The sequence below is a fragment of the Hordeum vulgare genome, chromosome 2H (assembly GCF_904849725.1).
Source record: "Hordeum vulgare subsp. vulgare chromosome 2H, MorexV3_pseudomolecules_assembly, whole genome shotgun sequence".
In the NCBI taxonomy this organism is placed as follows: domain Eukaryota; kingdom Viridiplantae; phylum Streptophyta; class Magnoliopsida; order Poales; family Poaceae; genus Hordeum; species Hordeum vulgare.
In genome coordinates, this window is record NC_058519.1 from 31,802,465 (window position 1) to 31,821,043 (window position 18,579).

Consider the following 18,579-nt stretch of genomic DNA (forward strand, 5'->3'; position numbering starts at 1 on the left):
AAAAAAAATTCACATCCAACCGCACAAGATCCCTCCCACTAACCCCGCTCCCGTCGCTCCCTCCCTCCTCACCGTCCCGTCTGCCACGTCCCAGCAGCGCCCCGCCCCGCCGCGCCCCGCCAGCCGGCCGCCGCGCCGCGCCCTGCCCCGCCCCAGCCGGCTGCCGCACCGCCCCGCCCCGCCCCCGCCGGCTGCACCCCGCCCCGCCCGCCGGCCGCCGCGCCCCGCCCCGCCCCGCCCCCGCCGGCTGCACCCCGCCCCGCCCGCCGGCCGTCGCGCCCCGCCCCGCCCGCCGACCGCCGCGCCGCGCCCCGCCCCGCCCCCGCCGGCCGCACCCCGCCCCGCCCGCCGGCCGTCGCGCCCCGCCCCGCCCGCCGGCCGCCGCGCCCCGCCCCGCCGGCTGCAGCCACCCGCCCCGCCCCGCGGCTGCAGCGCCCCGCCGCGCCCCGCCCCGTCCCGCCGGCTGCAGCACCGCCGCGCCGCGCCCCGCCCCGCCCGCCGGCCGCCGCGCCCCGCCCCGCCGGCTGCAGCCACCCGCCCCGCCCCGCCCCGTCCCGCCGGCTGCAGCACCGCCGCGCCGCGCCCCGCCCCGCCGCACCCTGTCCCGCCGGCTGCAGCACCGCCGCGCCGCGCCCCGCCCCGCCGCACCCCGCCCCGCCCCGCCCCAGCCGCCGTCTGCAGCACCCCACCCCACGCCGTTCCGCCACAACCACACAACGACCGGCCACACCAAATCCGACACTGAACATGGACAAAAGTAGTAAAATGATTGGGAAAAAGCATTTATTGCCAATCTAACCCTCTCATCCAAACACCTCTTGGGTTAGAGTTAGTTCAGGGTTAGTTGAGGGTTAGAATCTAACTCTAACCTCTAACCCGGTTAGAGTATCCAAACAGGGCCTATAATTCGTTGATTTTGCATTTAGATTCGTGCAGATTTTTGCATTTAGACGCGTGCAGATTTTGCATTTTTTTTCAGTCTCATATTATACTACTTGACTGAGATTTTGCGAAGTCTCAGTCGCGAAGTCTCAGTCGGCTGAGACCTAGACACACCCTTTATTAAAACACATCTAGATGTGATATAAGTATTATATATCTGAGTTCTATATCAATGGTCTTACGTGAAGATTATACACATGTGTGGAGATTGCCCTAGACACACCCAATTCTTATATTTACTACGCGTGTGCTGCTATATATGTGCGTGACGTGACCGTGTGTACGGCTGACTTGGACATGTGTGGTAATATGAGTTTATCGTACGTACCAGTTTGCTACTGTATATGGTACTGACGGGTTACGGGGCCTGGGTTGATGGATACGGCCGGGATGCGACACCAGTCGGTTGTAGACGAAGTGTACTACTACGGCCCTAATTATGATGCTATTTATAATTGATGTGTATATGGCTGGTAGAGAGATCACTAGGAATGATGGGGTCTCGTCAGATTGTGGCACGAACCTTGGTTTGATGACATGCCTTTAAAAGATAACTGTCCTATGTGATTTGATATATGTGATGATTAAAAATGCAATCTTGCAACCTTTGTCGGTAACAATTATGACATCTCATTTAGACGTACGCTATTCGGGAAGCTGGCTCGACGATGGAAAGAGATTGTTAATGATGCTCGAAACTTGGTGTTATCTAGTTTGCCGATAAGGTGGTTTGAAAATTTAATTCTAACAAATTGTTTTCTGTTAAATCGGTTTAATTACAATTGGTTGGAGAAAGACCTTAATGGACCTGACTATAAGTGGGTTTGGAAAGCTAATATTTCTCTGAAAATTAAAAAAAAATCTGTGGCAGCTATTGCAAAATGTTGTTCTTACTAGCGATAATATGCGGAAAAGAAACTGGCCCGAAAATCCATTATGTTCCTTCTGTGAGAATGTTGAAACATCGGAGCACCTGTTTTTCGGCTGCACTTTTGCTCGTTCGGTTTAGGGGATGTTCAGGGTAGCTGTTGGCGCAACTTGTTGTCCATATTCCTTGTGGCAATCCTAGGCCTGGCTATACAGATTCCTGCCGGGGATGGTAAATTTTATATGATGATTTTGGCTGCTATTTGCTGGAGTATATGGTGCACTTGTAACAAAGTTACCTTTAAGAAGCATGTGGTTAGAAGTCCATTAGAAGCCGTTTTCACTGCTTGTTCTTTCGTAATATACTGGTCAGGTCATTTGAAAGGAAGGAACAAGTCTAAGCTTCAGGCAGGAGTCCAGTTGATGGCGCGGGTGGCGGCATCTTAGGCCGATCGTTTTCGGAGCAGAGCTGCGCTGGGCTATGATGGTAGAGCTCATGTTGGTTGAAGTCTGGCTACGTGTTATCCTCACGGGGGTTTGATGCCCGCTGAGTGTGTTTGTGATCTTTTTTGCAGTCATGGTTAGACTCTTAGGGAGTGGATTGATCTCCTGGTAGTACGGTTCCTTTATGTTGTGTGATGGGTAGTGTCGGTAGATTTTCGTCCCACGATGGATGTTTCTTTTGTAAACATTCGCAACGGTTTCCTGCCGATGCTCCAACACGTTTTTTTCCTTTTCTATCTTTTAGTTTTATCCTTGTTTTCTGTTCTCTTTAGCATTTGGTCGATAGTTCACGAGAAACTCGTACGATGTATTTCCGTTAAATGATTAATGAGAAGGGATGTGAGCACGATTGGGAAAAAAATTATGCTCTTTATAATTAGTACTACTCCTACTTCCAGGACCAGGCCGACTCGTGTTCCGCAGTTTGCGATCTCGAGGCCGTACATGCATGGCGAACGAGAGTGACACACTTGATGATGGGCCGATGATCACGACCGTAATCATCATGTTTTGTTGCGACTAACTCGACACATTTTACATTGCACTTGGTCGGCACCGCTACGCGATTTATCAACCGACGCTACACGTACAATTTATTATAGACCGGCGATGCACACACGCCATGCGAGAGCGAGAGGTTTGGTGTGACTGGCTGGCTGGCCGCGTGCACGGCATATATACTTGGACACTTTGATTGCCGGGCGTGCGTGCGTGGTAACAGGAGCGATCCGTGATCGTACTCTTTCTTGTAGGAGTACCAATGTTTTGTTTTGCTCCGTACGGCTGATGTGTGCGTCCGATGGAGAGGCGACACGTACGTGTGCTGCCCAAGTTGCGCAGCATGTGGCTAGATATGAATCTATGATGATGTTAACGTTAACGTTAACGTAGAGGACCGGCCTAGCTAAGCCGTAGATGGTCTCGTGTTTCATGCGTCAATGCATGTGCATGTGCCAATGCCCGGGTTCATCGCCGTTGCAATCTCGATCGAGGCGTACGCACGTACGTGGGATGTGAGCAAACCCGGCGTGACACTTGATCGTGGGGCTGATCACGACCGGTAATCATGATGCTTTCGCGCCAATACGGTATGTACGGTCCGGCACACACGTATCTTGCTTATCGCATCGCCGAGACCGGGGCGGACGTCGGCACGTCGCCGTACACGGTGAAAAAACTATGGCTCGACCGATCGATATCGATGCAGGTCAGTAACTTTTTTTTCCCCGTAGGAGCCAAGAATGAACCGGGTTCCACCGTACAAAAAATAACGGGAGGACGGGAGTACCCCGGATCGTCTCAGTGCCAAAGGAAAGGAATGGAATGGAATAAAAGTCTAGCTACCGCATGAAACCGCCAACAGCAAGCCGTAAAGATCTAGAGAGATGATCAGAGTAGGAAAACAAAAATAGATCGGAGGGCGCGCGGTCCCGATCACAGTACCTGACGAGGAGCAGCGTCCAAAAGGGATCTTTCCCGGTCATTTATTTTGCGGGAACCGGCTTCTTGTTTCTGCTGGTCACCGGCAGTTTCCATCGATCAGCCTCCTGACATTGCCATTGCACCGCCCTCTTCGTCTGCACTCCATATATTTCTCGTGTTGACTGGTTTGGGTCGAGCCGGCGATGAGTAAATTGTTGAAAACCAGCACAGTTGAGTCGTGAAAAACCATCATTTTTATGAAAGTTTACCGAAAATATCGATATTAACTGATTGTTTACCGAAAGCACTGAAAACGATGATTGACGACATTTTGACATGAAAAATGACAATGGACCCATTTGTTAGGGCCACGTGGCACGGGGTAATGGCCAGCCAAGACGGGCGTTGGACTATCTGACTGAAGCGTTAGGTTACAATGGAGCACATATGTGAACACCTATAATTCTCTCTTGCATTTCATCAAGCATCTTGAGTGCATCGGGGTGGAGAGGTGGAGGACAGTTAGCTTCCGCACGACGAAGGAGTTCGACGTGGTGGTGTCGTTGCGCAACTCGTCGGAGCATCACCAAAGTCAGCTGCCCCTGCAGCTCTGCACGGGCCCATGGAGGACAAGGTGGCTACCGTGCTGGGCTACAAGGAGGAGGAGCTCGCGCGCCGGCGCCCCTGTCCGCTCCAGCGAGGTCCCCGCGAGCCCGCTCCAGCGAGTCTGAGCTCCTACGCGCAGCCAACTTGACTCGTGGAGGAGGCAGCAGCAGCCGGCGAGTTGAGTGGCGTGTTGGGCGACAAGGAGGAGCTCGCGCGCCCGCGCTCCTGATCACTCATGGGAGGCCGAGCTACCCACGTGCCCTCACCGGATATCCTGAGCTCCTGCGCGCCCGAGCCCCAACTCGCTCCGGGGAGGCTGAGTTCAAGGTTCCCGCGACCCTCCCGCCCGATTCGGCATAGAGGTACTTGAAGCGGCAGCCGACATGGCGCGTCGGATTCGACGTCCCGGTGCTCGCCGGAGTAGGATAAGTCGTAGGAAGGGGAAGCGCGGCGCGGTGGGATAGCAGTACATGAGCAAGAAGGAAGAAGAAGATGAAGGAGAGAGGATGACAGGTAAGCCCTATGTGAGCTTAACGGCCGTGTCAAACGGTGTGAGTTTTCTATGCCGCATCATCACTCACAATGGACCCGACTGTCAGTTTTCATGATAAAATGCGATCCAGCGTCGTTTTTTATGCTTTGAGCAAACAATTACTCAAAATCAATATTTTTGATAAACTTTTATGAAAACGATGATTTTTCACAATAAATAATTTAATTGTGATGGTTTTTGGCTATTTACTCGCCGAGGATGGAGGTGAGTTGAGGGCGCCGTGGTAGCGGGGCAAGCGGCCAGGGGACGGGGGCAGGTGGATCGGCATGGAGACAAACTGCACATGCATGAGCGAGCGGTACTACGTACGTGGACTACCGGAACATGCCGATGCATCGCGGCTCCTAAGCCTAGGGCATGTAGTGTAGACCTGTACGTGCAGGCAGGTGCGGCAGCGTACCAGCAACGGTACGCACCGTGCACGCCCGCCCGCACCGGATCACGGACGGATCCACGGTCACGCGCGCCCAGTTAATCAATGCGCCGCCGCCCAACGCGGCCAGATCGAGATCGATCGGTACGCGCGCGCGTACGTACGTTACGTACTGTACGTGCTATACGTACGAGCGTGCATTCATTTACGCCGCCGCACGCACGTACGTGCTATACGTTGGCCGTCCCGTCGAGCTGGTGGATGCACGGCCGTCTGTCGCCGCCGTCCCGTCGAGCTGGTGGACGCACGGCCGTCCGTCGCCGCGAGTCATGTCCTGTTTGTCCGTGCGAGCGACAGGCCACCGTTTGCCGTCACGCAGTACGTACTTACCTTGGGTGCACGCTCGCGCCGGTGCCGGTCCGCGCGCCCAAGAGGCGCGTTTGCCCGGACGCATGCGCACAGGCCCCGGGCCGCGTCGGCGTCGGGCTATGTCCTGCCGTTCCGTGCGAGCGAGCGCGACCTGCCCATGCCGGCCGCGTGCGCGCTCCCGGCCGGGTCGCCGTCGGGTCACGCGCCCACGTACGCGTCGTGGGCACGGCCACGCCGCGCCCTGGCATGCCGATCCGAGGGAGCGTGCGCGCGCGTGCCCCTGTTCGTCGGCCGGCTTCCCCTGTGCAGCGATGTGGCGTGCTAGCTGCCGTGGCTGGTTCGTGTGGCGCGGGCGAGGGCGCGCGTCGGGGCCGGACGTGCGTGCGTGAGCGAGTGAGTGAGATGGGCTGCTCAGCGCATGTGCGCACCTGAGTGAGATGGCTTCGGGTCACCGATGGAATGGCTAGTGGCTGGCCGTGCATGTTACTCGCCACGCCAAAAGCTGCCGATGATTCGGCTCCGCTGTCGGTGGTGACCGCGACCCCGCCGTGGTCCGGAGCGCGGCCGCCCGGCCCTGTGCCACCATCACCATGTGACAACGACTATGTATAGTAGACTAGTAGTAGTACTACGACGTGGATGAGTTTTTTGCTTTCGCCTCTGCCGTATCGCTCTCGCTGTTCCCTTTTCCATGGCAAACATATCTACAGACTTGGTAACTGAAATTAATAACATACGTATGTACAAACTTGGTACTTTTCCTCCGTTCCTAAATATAATTCTTTATCTTTACCTAATATATATATATAATAATGAAGCGGCTATTGCTTCCGTTGAAAAACCCACCGCGGTATTTTTATAAAAAAAACCCTGTAATTTTTGTTATTCAACCCGCGCTTCATTATTTATCTGCAACGCAAAAGAAAAAAATGATTTGCTGCAAAAATTATATCCGTACGCATCGCCTCCTCCCGTCGACCCTGGGCCACCCTGCCTGTGTCCAGGCCGCCGCCACACCACTCGCCGCCGCGACCGACCTCAACCGCCACCGCTGCCGATCTCAACTCACCCGCCTCCGCGGTCGTATCTCTGCCCGCTTGGTGCCCCCGTTTCGGCGTTCGAGCACAGCTTCTGGATCAAATCAACGCGACAGCTACAGTGACTGGGGATGATGCGTCTTCTCGATGCACAACGGCGGCGGCGCGACACAGCGAAGTACTTGCAGGTGAAGGCGGGCCTCCATGGCTCACACGTTGAACTCCGAGGTTATGGCGCGGCAACGGCGACTCCTTATGGACAAATAGAGGCGCCTAACCCTTGCCCCCCTCATCGTATCCCCTTCTCCGGCAGGAACTCATCATCTGATGAGATCCCCTCCCCATGCCTCCAACCTGTGCCAAACATCGGCAAGAATTTTTGTTTGTGAGGATTTGTTTGCTGATGAATGAATGTATTGAATGTAAGATTGTATTGTTGTAGAGACAAAGAATGGCACACCACCTTCGGTTTGTCATCTCATCCCACATTCTCTACCCCATGAGTGAAATAAGATAACAGTCCATTGATCAATTCACGTAGCCTCTTTGTTTTGATTTGCTTGTCCCGCTCAATTTCTCATCATGGTGGAATTAACAATGGATGGGTTGATTTCTCAACAAAATAGGATAGGACTGACTACATTAGTTAGTTAGCTTATTATTTTAATAAATCAAAATGATTATAAAAAGATTAAAAGCGTGTGGTATTTTTTCTCCCGTTGCAACGCACGGACCCTTTTGCTAGTAATAATAAAGAGGCTATCGCTTTCGTCGGAAAACCCACCGAGGTGATTCTACAAAAAAGCCCTTACTGTTTATGACATTAAACTCGTAGTATATATTAAATATTTTTTAAAATACTCATATCTTTTCAACCGTAACTCCAAATTTAACATATTATACATGGAATTTGATTAGAAAAATATGTAGAATTTAAATATGATATCATTTTATCTGTTAAACGTTTAATAAAAATACTATCTAGGATGCAATCTTAATAAATAAGTCATTATTCGTCTTTCTTTCATATCGGTACTCATCCGGGTTGGGGATGAACACGTCAACAAAATCAGGATTAGAGATGAAACTGAAGGTCACTTGACTGATTCTTTGTACGTATTAAATCTACATGCAAGCCGTGTTAAAATAGAAGACCTGTGAAATTTTAAACTGCATTTTTGTAGGATAAGACCATCTTTATTTGTATCGTAACTATAAATTCTCAAATTATAGACATTTTTTATAAATTAAGAGCGTGTGCCGTGTGGTATTTTTTTCTCCCGTTGCAACGCATGAGCCCTTTTGCTAGTAGAGGTTTCATTAATGAACTACATACGGATGTATATAGACATATTTTAGTAGTATCCGTATATAGACATATTTTAGTAGTACATGATTCAGTAAATTCAGAGTACATAGTTCGTTGTGCGACCGTATTTTCCGTGGTTTGCAGGGTGGGGTCTGTCTAATATGCCTATGATGCGCAAACTTCGGATCTCAAAGACTAGTATGATCCCAAGAGCATAGCTAGGCTGGGTCATCAGGCGTGACGCGTATACCATGACGGCATACATACACCTATGAGCCAGAGCCAAGGCCATGATGGCTTTGGACCAAATGCATCTCCTCACCTGAACGCCGGCCCTGGACCATGTACGCAACAACAAAATACAATCATGCTAAACTGCATGCATCACCATCACCATCATCATTATCAATACCAAATACGTACAAAAACATTACTAACAAGCATCATCCACCTCTGCGAAACAAGACCACATACAAGTTTCAACAATTTTTTTTCACTTGCAGCTTATTACTCAGTACCACCCCATCAGATCAGGCACTTACGAGTAGGGTAGTTATTAGTTACACACAAGAATTGTTCAGTGGCAAGCGCTCTTCTGCTTACAAAATGTAGCAGCACACTAGTGAGATCAACTATACATTGCAGTTGCAGGCACCATGGGTGATTTGCACCCAGCAGGCATCAGAATTCACAGCACAAACCCGCACTTGGACCCCCTTCATGTAGACATTTTACCTTTTTTCTTCTTTTTTTCCCTCCCCATCTTCAATGGGTTTCCAGTAACCTACATTTTTTTTTTTGAAACAATAACCTACATTTTACATTCTACCTGCTATAAGCCACAACACCGATATACTTTTTTTCCTTTTTTTTGTCAGACGCTATGCCAATATACTGACCAGTATTACACATGGGCTTGAATAACCATCAGAGCAGAACCAAGTCAGTTTCATGATCTTAGTGCATCTGGAACACTGGTCTTCAGATTCCCTTTGCTAGGGGCAATAAGGAGATGACAAGAAACCCACAGACATGATTCCGTGTCGGCCCGATGATCAGCATATGAGATGCAAAAGAAGTGCCAGATGATCCAGCAATATCCTAGCCAAATGCACTCCAACAGTCAGCTGCTGCTTGGTAGCCCACCCCATACTCGTGCAGGTGCTGCTGGGAGTAAAATGAGTCATTGGACATGCTTTTTGGAAGCTCTGATGCGTCGACGATGGATATTGTCAGCTCTGAGTCTGTACATTTCACCTTCCCATACACATCATTGATGACATATTTCATGAAATCTTCCTTCAGAGAGCTAGGATCAAGGTAAACATCAGACAGAGGGATGAGGCCCCAGTGATATACAGTGTTGGGTTTGATGACTGTATGATCAACTTCCTGTGATGAATTGGGGTCACACTCAATGCCAATATTTTCCAGCTGCAGAGCACAAGTTACAACCATTTAGATTTACACTTTCACATCCTTGCACTAAATGAATAGTTGAGCTGCGTGAGTATGAAGGAAAAACAAGACGACTGCAGCAAACAAACCTTGAGAATAAGGTAAGGGAAGCGAGATTTAACCCATCCAATCCAATCATGCAGTTCTTCAGAAGTTGGAGCACATAGAGCAATGCGAAGAAATTGTCCATATGTTGTTGAATATGGGAAGGGTTCAAAAATCCATGCCCACTCAAAATCATGGCTCCCTAGGTCCTGTGACAAACAATAAAGAACTGTTAAGAGTTGATGCAAAAATAAATTCGAAGTGTTCAAGCAAACATATGCGCACCGGTCTAGTACTAGGGAAAACTGAAGCGCAAAATTATTCCAAGATAAGTTGCATTATGTACGGTTCTGTTAAGAGGACAGACAAGGGGAAAATGCATACTCAGTGAAATGATATTGAGAACTAAAACTCGAGACGAGTATCAATGAGCTAGGCGTACAGCAAAATGCAGTAAGCAAATATAGTCAAGTACTTGAATTGAACAAGGAACACGAGATAGGTGTCCATGTGTCAAGCTAGAGCATTCTGAATGGTTGAGATGCAGAAACCATAGTGGTATGAAACAGTGGATTATTTGTCCCTGGGAAAGAAATTCAGAACAGGAAAGAGTGCTGAATACATGCATGCAAGGAAGATCTGAATTTGTGGCAGAGGAATGGCAGAATGTGTAGGTTTATGTAAGCATAAGCAAGTTGACAAATCACCAATCCACCATCATTATACTAAAAAAAGCTATATCGTTGAAATAAATGACTAAATATTATCATATATAGAGTTTTAGGCAAAACTTCCTCAGAATAAAAAAATCTGTGCATTTCACAAACTCCACCAGACTTCGAAAAGCAGGACGAATAACTATAAGTGAAACTACCAAACTTACTGACCTTGGTCAAAACATAACCACGCATAAGCTCCTCTCTGATCTTCCTGAAGGTACCTTCCGTCATATTAGACGCACAGAGTTCCGGCGGAGTACAAGGCATCACTATGGGCATTAAACACCCATCTGAATGCCTGCAGTTAGTTGGCTGACCATGCAGATCTACTGGAATATGCCAAGGCCAGTGAGCAAATATGCCAAAGAACATGGTGAACAAACCATTGGCAGTGGCATTTGGAAATCTCTGACAAACATAGGCTGCAAGAATCGCCAAATGAATCCCAGCAAAGGAACCAAGCAACTGCAAAATGGCATAAGACAATTCAACATGACACGGTCAGACCAGAATATAGCTGAACAGCAATCAGCAGCACACATTAAACCACATACATGGCAATGAAGTCCCCGCCTCCTAGCCCATAGTTTTATGCATCGCAACAGAATTTGGAACTTCTGCATGAATTGTTAACAAACAGAATTTGAAGTGAAAAAATAACAACAATTTGAAGTACTCTTGTGTAAAAATAATAATGAGCAATACCACAGTCACAGTAAATCCATGGAAACAAGAGCAGGGATAAGAGTAAGCACATAAATAAATCAAAGGAAACAAGAGCATGTTAAGTAGGAAGTGCAGACATAGATGAATACAAGAGCATGTAAATGAATTGAGTAGTAGTGTATATTCAAACATGACTACTTGGGTGCTCATGTACAATTATGTAGGGGACAAAAATGTGACCGAGTGCTGGTGAATTAAATTAGAATAGTCTGTAACCTCTTGATTCGGCACTAGCTGCACAATCTGCTCATTAACACGAACTCCAGATAAACTCTTCCAACTCCGTGAATCAAGTCTCCGAAGATACTGAGGACTAGATGTATTTATAGCCTGCATGAGCAAGTAAACCCGTCAGAATATAGACCTTACATTTTTACATAGTACCGTGTGTATGTGACAGTCATGATAAATATAATTTTGGAGGGATCATACTCCCCATATATGGATTTATCTTGTAAGTACCATTTAGGGTGCTGAACTCATAAAAACTGCAGAAACATTACTACAAGCAAAATAAGATGTTTTAGATGTGAGTTCTTTTGATCAAGGTAAATTCTTTGCAAATGTGTTGATCAAACAAAAAGTCAGTGTGTTCATATGGGAATATGTGGTGTGGCTTTTAGGCCTGCTCAGCCCGACTTCTCGACTGACTGCTTGGCAAGCAGCAAGCAGAAAAACAGAATTATATATTGTGCCACTATTCCTAGGGATTAGCAAACCTCATTCAGTAGGCATGTGACAGAACATAACAATAATATTGGTCACTATCTGATCCAACTCTCCAATAAATCCATAAGATTTAAAGGGGAAAGTATCCACAATAAAAAAAATAAAAAATAAAGGGGAAGGGCTAGTTACACATGGACCAACAAGCAAATTTGCCAGCCATGGTTAATTTTGACAGGTTGCTAGTTAGCATGGCTTGGAGCCAGATCACACCTTTTACTATGAGAAGCCTGACGAGAATTGGTTTGATCAAGCACATATTGCTGTGAGCAAATGAACCAAGTAATGCATTTCTTTTGCGAGCATCAATGTTTTTTCAGGCTAGTTTCGAGAAACAGCTGATACGAAATGGGTGAGGCGATGACATACAGTGGACTTCTCCTGACTAATGGTCAAATGACATTAGATGTCCCATAGTTTTTTGCAAGGCTGGGGTTAAATGTATGTCAAGGAAAAGAAGTGAGATCTTGTCACACAGATAGAAAAGTTTGATGCTCAGAATGAGCAACATGGGTTATCCAATAATCTTCTGAATGTGGTGTCATATATCTGGTACAGTAGTTGTTAGCTGCTAACCCCAAGTCACTAACCGAGTCTTTTTGCACAGTACGGCAAAGGCCATCAAAGAGAATGCTCTATCATATGTCCTTAGTATGGAGAGTGCAAGGAAAGTCAGGATCGTATTTGTGCACTTCTAGAACTTCATTTGGTTCTGAATCAGTCATGTTTGACACCGGAAAAAGGTATTCGAGGGTCAGGGCCATGTTTGATGATTTTGAGGTGCCGCAGTTAAATAGATTATACTACAGAGTTATACCCTTAGCTCCGCAGATCAGAGACACTTCAACTATCTAGAACAATATCGTCCTATTGGTAAGCTGCTCACTAACAGGTCCACTCCATGAGTTAAGATAATTTTGCATGATCAGACAGGATTCATAAATACAGGTATAGTTTTCTAGAAGGGGCGTCAGTGCACAAACTTGCCTGAACTGCATCAAGGACTGGGAGCTGGGCGTATGTCAGATCAACAGAAATCCCGCTGAATCTAAATCGCATCAATGGAACCTTGGCATTTTCTACAGTCTGCAGTCCTGATACTTCCGGCCTGCACTTGAGAATTTGTCGCAGAACAACAAAAAAGTGGTGCTGCAAGATTGACATGGCATGCGTTAGCATCCTGAAGCAAAGGTGGAGAAAGGTGCAACACAAACCACAATACTTACCGGCAAGTTTGCGATACAGGGACCAACACATAGTGCATCGATGTCAGATTCAGGTCCGTGAGCCTTGAAAAAACAAAAATACTTGATCAGCCAACGCACTTGATTTATTGCATCATAAGCGGTAACTAGAACAAACAGAAGGTGCACAAACATGTGACAAGCCATACAACTTATAATGTCACATGCAATTAACGCTCAGAGAATGGTCTGGGCATAGGGGCAGGCACTGTAAACAACAGACCATTTTCTGCTCCTGTTTTGTCTTTGCTAATAGGTTTGCAATCTACCTTCCTTGAAATATATGCCGGCTTAGTTGGCCAGAAGTTGTGAATCACTAAACCTAGGCATTACTACAAACATAAAATTCCAAGGAAATCTGAAATTGGGGGATAATCCAATCAATTTTTACTACAAACATGGAATTCTATAGAATGTTCAAATTGGGGGATAATCCAATCAATTTTTAATACAAACATGGAATTCTATAGAACTTCAAATTGGGTTATGATCCAACCAGTTTACTACAAACATGAAATTCCAAGGAAATCTGAAATTGGGGGATAATCCAACCAAATTACTACTACAAACATGGAATTCTATAGAATCTTGAAACTGGGGATAATGCAACCAATATTGCCAACCACGCAAGCATTCAGAGAAATCATGACCACATCATTTTTGGTGAGTATCTTGCGTTCTTGCTTACCCCTAGCGTGTAAGAACCATAGGTGAGGACCGTAGCCGTCACCCGCCTCGGGGGAACCCTCTCCTCGGAGGCCACTCCCTTGGCCCAATCCGTCACAATCTGCGCGAGCAAGCATCGAAAACACAAAAAATCAGGAACTCCAGCCGGGCGGACACGCGCGCAACACCCAATTTTTCCAAGCGAGAGTCCCCATGCCCACCCCAGTACTACCTTCTTGAGCTCGCGGATGACCAGCTCCCTCGTCTCCTCCTCCTCCGGCGTCGGGATGGCCCCCTCGTCCGTCAAGAACTGCATCGCCCCCGAAGGAAAAGAAAGCAAAGCACGGGATTACTCTAAGGCGACCACCGGGGACAGCAGTCAGCAGAGAAACCGGAGGAATCGGCGGGTGACGGGGGGGCTTACCTGGATGAGGGAGTGGGTCCGGCGGTAGTCCATCTCGAAGAAGAATTCGGGAGGCGGCCGGTGCGCGATCGGCCAGGGGAGGAGGCGGCCGCGGCCCGCGGGTAGCGGGGGCGGCGGGGGCGGGTGCATGAAGAAGGAGGGTAGGGTTTGGGGCTCCGGGAGCAGGACCGCCGGGGCCGGGGCCGGCGCGGCGTGGGACCAGACCGGCAGGTCCGGCGCCATCGCCGGCAGCGGGTAGTATGCGTCCATGGCGGGCGAGGGTACGGCGGTCGCCGGAGGGGACGGGGGTGGAAGGGAAGTTCTCCTCTTTTGCTTCCTTCCGAACGCGTGTCGCTGGCTGGGGTTCTGCGCTGCGGGGAGAGGGGGAGGACGGGATGGAGCGGTGGTGGGGAAGAGGAAGGCGGCGGCGGCGTTTTTGTTGCCGTGTTTGGGCCGCCCAGCCGATGCGGGGTCGCGTCAGGGACAGAAAGTTCGGTCCGGCCTGCAAACGATTTGTGGTTGAAAAGCCAGCAGAGCAGGGCGTGTTTTTTTTTTTTTTTTTTTTTTTTTTTTTTTTAACGCGTCAAAGAGCCGACTATGCCAAAAAATTGGAATTCCAAAAAATCAATAAGGGATACCATTTCTTTATATTTACTTATAGAGGGAGTGTCATAATTTATTTTGCTTGGGATGGTTAAGAAAACTTTCGTGCTCTTGTTTACATTGTCTGTTTTGAATTTGCTATCATGTGGCAGTTTTTTTTTCTTTTGTTATTTACGTTTCGAAATGAACCGTGCGTCTTCGGGTTGTCGCGGAAAAGCGAAGGAGTGAAGAGCAAAAACGATCATGCGGAGTGTGTGTGTGATAAGCAAAACGGGTGCATTATAAAGCATGATCCACGTATCGAGATGATGTCTTCTGAATGGACATACAACACGGGCCTGCAAAAGAATGTGTCCAGCATGGCACATGACCATTGTATAAGTACGGCTAGCCGCACTTGTTCCACCGGATGCGACACGGATTCGTATAATTTTAACATTTTCTGATGAATGTCACTAATGGGGACGGAACCTTTAGCCCCGGTCCGTAAGGGGCTTTAGTCCCGGTTCAACAACCGGGACTAAAGGGGCGGGACTAAAGGCCTAACTTTTAGTCCCGGCCCTGTTACACGTAGCGCCCCAGGGGTGGGCCCTTTAGTCCCGGTTCGTTACACGGACCGGGACTAAAGAGTTTCAGATTTTGCTTATTTTTGGGTTTTTTTTTTGAATGAAATTATTTTTGGGTTTTAGGGTTTTAGGGTTTAGGTGTTCGGGAGATTAACGTGCTGCCTCGTTTGGTGTTCGGGAATTAGTTTTCATATAATTTAAATAGAAATAATTATGCATATCTGAATTAACGTGCTGCCTCGTAAGCAATGAATAATTATGCATAATAAGATAAGTTAACCTTATATATATATATATATATATATATATATATATATATATATAAGGTTAACTTATCTTACAAACGAGCATATATATACAATTATATGGAGATCTGAATTATCGGGACTAGAGCCCGTCTATTCGATTACATGAACGAACACCAGTAATGGCCCCTAGCTACACTAAATCATCTTTTGTCATCTATAGCTTCCGTCCTCAGAAATCCCGAAGCTCCTCTGCAACAGCAACCGCGCGTTGCTCTGGTAGGACCTTCGTCGTCATGGCCGTGTGCTATATAAGAAGAGGAGATGAATATGAATATCAGTCATGATAACAAAGAATGACGGGTAAAAATAGAGGTGTGAATGTTCATTGCTTACGTCGAATCTGTGATCCTTGTGCTCAGAGGTAAACGTGCGAATGGTCTCGCAAACATAGTATCCGCATAGATGCGTTCCCCGTGGTTGCTGGTCGCACTTTACGAGAATAGAATATATATAATCAAAATAATAATCTAGCATCATAAATGTATTGAAAATAGAAGTATATCATACTACTACTTACCTGAGCCGCTCTAAAGGTCAGTTTCTCAGAAAAGTTACCGGGAGTCACGCACTTGAACCGCTTCCAAACCCTGCCCGACAAGGATAATGATTTGCTAAGTTTTTCATTAATTGATATATCAGAAAATCATCGAAAGAGACCGATAGAGCGCAAGAATTATTGAAATTACCCTTGGAGCATGTCCTGCAGGTTTTGGAACTGTTCCAAGGGTCTCGATAATGGGTCGAAGGCATCAACTCTTCCCTTATCAATTTGAATGTCCAACAGAATCCAATGAAAGCTGCACATGTATATATATATACGTGTGTGTGTGTGTGTGTGTGTGTGTGTGTGTGTGTGTGTGTGTGTGTGTGTGTCAGTAACTTATCAATTACACTTATAAGTGAATGGACACAACAGAGTAAAGACCCTCACCTGAAGTTGTATGGAAACAGTATGTGGTCACAGAAATTTTGATCTGTTAGAAACCTTAGAAGGTTTTCCTCCGTCTCCTTGGGATAATCAGTTAGCGTCGCTATATGTATTTTATCTAGGTCAATAAACCCAATATTTAGGATGTTCTTACTTTTACAATCCAGAATCTTCATTCTGCATAATAGAGTACAAGTTATATATAGACAATGAATTGAAATAACTAAACAAGTTATATATAGACAACGAATTGAAAAACTTACAGACAATAGCAACTCATAAGCGATTTGTCGAGGGCGTCGCCATTGTACATCTGAAAGAGTTCATCAAAGTCGATATGGATTTGTTCGGGGCGGCCGTAGTACTCCCGTGGGACACTCAGCACGATCATCGTTCTCCCATTCTTTGATTCACTTAAGTACCATTGATGCAAGTAACGCATATTTGTTGGAAGATCATCTTTGCTGACCAAAGGCTCACCCATGATAAACTGTGGCTTAGGGGCTACCACAGCCTTGGGTATCCTGTCGTCTTGGGAAGCCAGCAAATCTTCAACCGAGACACCACATTCAACCGCCAACTCATTTGCTATTTCAAAAGCTAGCCCCTGCACCGGAGGGGGAACATTCTCGGTTAACACCTTGAGGGGTGGGATCGACTGTTTGGCCTGTTGTCCAAGACGAGGAACGTCTGATTTTTTCTTGCTTGTAGTTGAACTTGATTTGCTCCCACTTGCACTTGCACGTGATCTGCTCTTTTTCACTTCCTTCTGCAATATGCGTGTATAGTCATCAGGCTTATGGTGTAAGTCATACTGTGATGGAAGGGTCGTGAAGTATTTTGCAAATGATATTTGCTTCTCGGTGTATTCCGGGCGGGGCTCGGGTTCCTTCTTTTTCATCTGCGCATTATGATGTTCCTTTGCTATCCTGGCGTTTTCCTCGGGGGTACGATCATAAGGTCTGATAGGAAGATTAGCATGACGTACCTTTGGGAGGGGCGACCGTTTGCGCTTTGGGGGGCTCCGTGGCTTAAGAATCGTCGGCGGAGGGTTCTTGGTGGCACGCTCCCGCTTAGTATCCGGAGCGGGCGGCGACGGAGACTGACGACCCAAGTCCGGCGGCGGTGATCGAGATGGACTCGTGTTGTGCTGGCCGACGTCATGTGGAGGGCTTGGAGGTGATCTGCTCTTTTTCACTTCCTTCTGCAATGTGCGTGTATAGTCATCAGGCTTATGGTGTAAGTCATACTGTGATGGAAGGGTCGTGAAGTATTTTGCAAATGCTATTTGCTTCTCAGTGTATTCCGGGCGGGGCTCGGGTTCCTTCTTTTTCATCTGCGCATCATGATGTTCCTTTGCTATCCTGGCGTTTTCCTCGTGGGTACGATCATAAGGTCTGATAGGAAGATTAGCATGACGTACCTTTGGGAGGGGCGACCGTTTGCGCTTTGGGGGGCTCCGTGGCTTAGGAATCGTCGGCGGAGCGTTCTTGGTGGCACGCTCCCGCTTAGTATCCGGAGCGGGCGGCGGCGGAGACGGACGACCCAAGTCCGGCGGCGGTGATCGAGATGGACTCGTGTTGTGCTGACCGACGTCATGTGGAGGGCTTGGAGGTGATCTGCTCTTTTTCACTTCCTTCTGCAATGTGCGTGTATAGTCATCAGGCTTATGGTGTAAGTCATACTGTGATGGAAGGATCGTGAAGTATTTTGCAAATGCTATTTGCTTCTCGGTGTATTTCGGGCGGGGCTCGGGTTCCTTCTTTTTCATCTGCGCATCATGATGTTCCTTTGCTATCCTGGCGTTTTCCTCGGGGGTACGATCATAAGGTCTGATAGGAAGATTAGCATGACGTACCTTTGGGAGGGGTGACCGTTTGCGCTTTGGGGGGCTCCGTGGCTTAGGAATCGTCGGCGGAGCGTTCTTGGTGGCATGCTCCCGCTTAGTATCCGGAGCGGGCGGCGGCGGAGACGGACGACCCAAGTCCGGCGGCGGTGATCGAGATGGACTCGTGTTGTGCTGGCTGATGTCATGTGGAGGGCTTGGAGGTAATGGAGGTGTAGGTGACCTGCGATGACTCGGAGGCGGTGTTGTCCTTGGGACCGAGCCTGGAAGCTTGATGTAGTTCTTGTCCCATAGGATGACTCCATCCAGTACTTCTCCGAGTGTCCTCTCATCTTCGGGTCCAGCTATGTCGAGCTCCA

At 48.1% G+C, this 18,579-nt stretch overlaps 1 protein-coding gene across 1 annotated transcript; it reads right to left on the reverse strand.

Moving 5' to 3' along the window:
* Nucleotides 1–8,453: 8,453 nt before the first annotated feature.
* Nucleotides 8,454–14,427, reverse strand: LOC123424651 (nuclear poly(A) polymerase 3-like). The gene is made up of 10 exons (XM_045108302.1): nucleotides 13,991–14,427; nucleotides 13,799–13,876; nucleotides 13,589–13,687; nucleotides 12,883–12,945; nucleotides 12,644–12,805; nucleotides 11,147–11,260; nucleotides 10,759–10,821; nucleotides 10,373–10,669; nucleotides 9,530–9,694; nucleotides 8,454–9,416 (listed from the first exon to the last, which is right to left on the reverse strand). Exons 1-10 carry the CDS (start codon nucleotides 14,237–14,239, stop codon nucleotides 9,084–9,086), a joined length of 1,623 nt encoding a protein of 540 aa, XP_044964237.1. The 5' UTR covers nucleotides 14,240–14,427; the 3' UTR covers nucleotides 8,454–9,083.
* Between the last annotated feature and the right edge of the window lie 4,152 nt (nucleotides 14,428–18,579).

Coding starts and splice junctions, on each gene's coding strand:
- LOC123424651 (XM_045108302.1), bottom strand. CDS start 14,239: ATGGACGCATACTACCCGCTGCCGGCGATGGCGCCGGACCTGCCGGTC. Junction 10,822..11,146: donor AGCTAGTGCCGAATCAAGAG/GTTACAGACTAT, acceptor CAATTCATGCAG/AAGTTCCAAATTCTGTTGCG. Junction 9,695..10,372: donor GTGGTTATGTTTTGACCAAG/GTCAGTAAGTTT, acceptor TGTTTGTCACAG/GACCTAGGGAGCCATGATTT.